Source organism: Penaeus chinensis, chromosome 8, assembly GCF_019202785.1.
Source record: "Penaeus chinensis breed Huanghai No. 1 chromosome 8, ASM1920278v2, whole genome shotgun sequence".
NCBI lineage: Eukaryota > Metazoa > Arthropoda > Malacostraca > Decapoda > Penaeidae > Penaeus > Penaeus chinensis.
In genome coordinates this window covers 7,388,318-7,392,698 of record NC_061826.1, presented here as the reverse complement: position 1 = coordinate 7,392,698, position 4,381 = coordinate 7,388,318, and the positions used below count along the sequence as shown (strand labels likewise).

Below are 4,381 nucleotides of genomic sequence, written 5' to 3'. Positions count from 1 at the left end.
TTCGTGTAAAACTATTATGTACATTAATACTGGCTTAATATCATATTAGAGAGAATGTAGGCAAACACCATAATAAATTACTCTGTTATCGATCGCTTCGCCCTTCACTCGGCGGCTACACATGTGCTATACCCTGGTCGCCCACGGGCTGTACAGCATTATTCGTTATCTGACTGTTGTAGGCGCTACTTGTGCTAAAGAGCTCGGTTATAACTAAGATATAACTATAATGGAATATTGTTAAGGCGCAACATTATCTTGTTTTTATTACGAAGGCATTATTGGTGTGTTGAGAAATCTTTCGACAATGGCTCTTGGGAGGATTTTACTGCGGTTTCCCGTGTACGAGCTGGTTCTCCTTCTTCTCTTCTTGAAATGTGAAACTTGCGCACGAACCCTGGACGTTGGAGAGAATACGATCGACAGACAGAGCAGCAAAAAGGACCTTCAAGCTGACTCTGTAGCAGAGGAATTAACAAAACATACCGTAACAGAGGACCAAGTGGTGGAGAGAGAAGTAGAACCAGTGAAAGATTACACTGGGTGGCAAATGCTTAGGATTTTCCCGTCTTCGACCTCGGTTCTGGATCAAGTTCTTACTCTCTTCGAGGCCGACCCCCGAGTCGTCGTCCTCGGGGTCTTTAGATCCCAGTTAGCGGTTAGTTTTATTATTTTTTATTTTGTCATTTGCCTGTCAGGTTATAAATAACTGGTTTCCAAAGGCGGTGGAAAAATCTGCGGGTCGGTGAGCCAAAAGGGGGCGGAAGGGGGGCGACCGCTAAAACTGCTAGAAAATTGGTTTACTACATTAGGTTTTATCTGTGAAATACACCTTGGTGTTTAATCTTGTTGTTTTCAATTTGGAGCACTTCAAAAAAAAAAAAAAAAAAAAAAAGTGTGTGTTCGCATATGTATGATAGGGAGGGGAGGGAGCGCCAGTCTAAAAGTTTGGGAACCACTGGGTTATTGCATATATACATTTTCTTCATGATTCAAACTCTTTACAAAATTATAATAATTTCTAATATTTTGATTTATCGCCAAATTAAACGTATGCATTTCTTAATGACTATCCGAAAGAATAAATTGACATGAAATAGCTAATAACACAAAAGGACAACACCCGCCACCATAAATCAGCAGGGGAACATCACGTCTACAATGCTGATAAAAAGGAAATGAACGTACGCACACCTGTGATCTTAACCTAAGCCCTTTCTCACACACACACACACACACACGCTGGAGCTTTTATTACGTGACTATTATGACATCTGCTAGCTTCGGCTCCATAGGACTGTTTGTGTGGATATAATGGCATCATTAATATTCATCTTTGTCAAAGTCATCGGCGGATTTTATTTTGATCTTTTTGTAATCTAGTTTCATGCAGTGATTGACCTATCTTATGAGATATGATATTCCGTGATTTGTACTATAATCAGTGAGAGAGAGAAAGAGAGAGAGATAATGAGAGAGAGAGAGAGAGAGAGAGAGAGAGAGAGAGAGAGAGAGAGAGAGAGAGAGAGAGAGAGAGAGAGAGAGAAAGAGAGAGAGAGAGAAAAAAATATATAAATTGATTGCTAGATATAAATATATATAAAGAGAGCGAGAGAGCGAGAGCGAGAGGGAGAGAGAGAGAGAGAGAGAGAGAGAGAGAGAGAGAGAGAGAGAGAGAGAGAGAGAGAGAGAAAGATTAATGGAGAGATAGATAGATTGATAGAGAGAGGCAGAGAGAAATATAGATAGGTAGATAGAGGGTGAGACAGATAGAGATAGAGATAGAGATAGAGAGATAGAGAGATAGATAGATAGATAGAGAGAGAGAGAGAGAGAGAGAGAGAGAGAGAGAGAGAGAGAGAGAGAGAGAGAGAGAGAGAGGCAGAGACATACAGAGGCAGAGACAGACAAAGACAGAGACCGAGAGACAGACGCATATCAGACAACTTAACCATACTGATCTTTGCATTCTAGGTAGACGTAGCAATGTCTCCAACCACATCCCTTGATGCTGTATTAAGCCACGCCCACCTGCCTAACCTCTGCAACCTGGACAGCAAGAAATCCCAGCTGTTAAAAGAGCCAATTAGCACAACGAAGATTTTAAGGCTATGCTCTGATAAAAGATCGACCGAAGATGAGACGTCGTTGGGAAACGCACAAGAAAATCAAAATTCCAATAACTTAATAGGATGGAAAACGGTTGATGGTTATCTCTCTCCCAAATCGTCTCGTCAGATTAATGAGACGCGTAGGTTGTTTTCTTTTGTGTTCTTCCCATTTTCGATGGTGTTGATGATAATGATTGAGATCATGAAAATAATAATGATAATTATAATAATGATAATAATAGTAGTAGTATTGATAATAATTCTGATTCTGATTCTGATTATGATGATGATGATGATGAGGATGCTAGTAATAATAGTAATAATGTCAATAATAATGATAATAATATTGATAATATAACAATATTAATAATAACAATAATAATAATAATGATAATGATAATAACACTAACAACAATAATAATGAAAAATATTAATAATGATAATGATAATGACAATGATAGTAATGATAATACAAATATTACTACTAATACTAATGACAATAAGACTAACATTAATAACAGTCATATTAATAGTAATGATAATGATGGTGATGATAATAACAACGCTAACAATGATAATAATTATATTGTTATTGTAATAAATAACAGCAACAACAAAACAACAAAAACAACAGTAGCAGCAGTAACAACAACAACATCAACAACAACAGCAAGAACAAGTGAGATCAACCCAGATCCACAGCTTCACTAACACGGAACTTGGTCATGATTCTCGTATTACCTCCCCAAGAACCTCTGGCCTGGGACGACTACTACCGCTACGACTCCATTGTCATGTTCGTCCAAAAACTCGCTACTGAATACCACACTGTCGAATACCTTGAGATCGGAAAGAGCTGTGAAGGAAGGCCTCTGCTGGCTCTTGTCTTTGCTGTTAGGTTCGTTGATCCTATGACTGTGAGAGGTTTTGTGTCCTTATTGACTAGTCGGTAATATATTTGTTAGTTTGTTTGATTATTTATTAGCCTATTAATGTTTAGTGATTTATCTCTCGGAAGTTAAAATACGTAGTCATGTGATGTGTGTTTATTCATGTTATTCTACTTCTTTCTACAAAGGAAATTTGAGGAGATTAATGGGTATTATTATATTCTTCTAGACCCGCGCAGATGGTGAAACAATACCAGAAAAGTATATTTAAAAATCGACGGCTCAGAAACCGTGCGCCACAGAATACTTTCTCCGAAAAACAGCGTCATAAAAAGAAAACAAACAGTAAGAAGAAAAATACCAAAACTTTCGTCTTTATTGAGGCGGGTAAGTGCTCTCCATTTCTTGTAATATCTGTTTTTGCTTTCTCTGTCCTTCGAATTTCAAATGGTTAAAGAAAAACGCAAGAACAAATTTAACCATACAGAGAAAATGTATCACTACATGAGTGTTGTATCTATATAAATATCCACATGCGCACAAATACTTACAAGGGTACAAACAAGTGTTTGTGTGAATTACAAAGAGAAAGAAATGTCCTCTACTGAATCACATCAATCCACAGGCATCCACGCACGCGAGTGGATATCATCCGCAGTGGCGACCTACCTGACCCAGCAACTGGCGGACTCCGGGAGGAATTTCCTCCGGCGAGTAACGGTCGTCGTCGCCCCCATGGCCAACCCCGACGGCTACGAGTACTCGCACACCACCGACAGAATGTGGCGCAAGAACCGACGGGAGATACCCGACTCGGAGTGCATGGGCGTCGACCTGAACCGCAACTGGGCGAAGGCGTGGGGTTCCTCCGGATCCAGCTCCGACCCGTGCTCGAACACATTCCGGGGCAGCGAAGCCTTTTCCGAACCCGAGACAAAGGCCCTTCGTGATCTAGCGTTCACCTGGATTGATAAGATCTCGCTGTTTTTAAGTTTCCATAGCTACGGCAATTTCATCTTGCACCCCTGGTCTTACAGCGTCAGTCCAAGCTCTAAAGAGAGGGTGTTGAAGAAAGTGGCCAAGAGAATGCGAAACCACATGAAGCGCAATGGTTACCCTAAATTCACAGTAATGTTTAGAATCAATTTTGGTTTGTTTGTTGATATGCTCATCCTTTTGTTGTTATTTTGTGTGTCAGAAAATTTCTTGAAATTAGACTATTCTTCAGAACAAAGTTGAGAGACAGAAAGAAATATATGAATATATATATACACATATACTTATACATATATACATATACAGAGAGAGAGTGAGCGATAGAGAGATAGTTCACTGTTTAATACCATTGTCATAAATGAAGAAATCCTACCTTTAATCAAA

At 39.2% G+C, this 4,381-nt stretch overlaps 1 protein-coding gene across 1 annotated transcript in view; it reads left to right on the top strand.

Moving 5' to 3' along the window:
* Positions 1-219: 219 nt before the first annotated feature.
* The window catches only part of LOC125028322 (carboxypeptidase A2-like), a 4,906-nt gene continuing 744 nt past the window's right edge, over positions 220-4,381 (top strand). Inside the window, exons 1-5 of the mRNA XM_047617798.1 lie at positions 220-658; positions 1,975-2,251; positions 2,862-3,009; positions 3,231-3,388; positions 3,627-4,129. Coding sequence (XP_047473754.1) covers positions 308-658; positions 1,975-2,251; positions 2,862-3,009; positions 3,231-3,388; positions 3,627-4,129 — 1,437 coding nt within the window. The 5' untranslated portion in view covers positions 220-307. The remainder of the gene's footprint in view (positions 659-1,974; positions 2,252-2,861; positions 3,010-3,230; positions 3,389-3,626; positions 4,130-4,381) is intronic.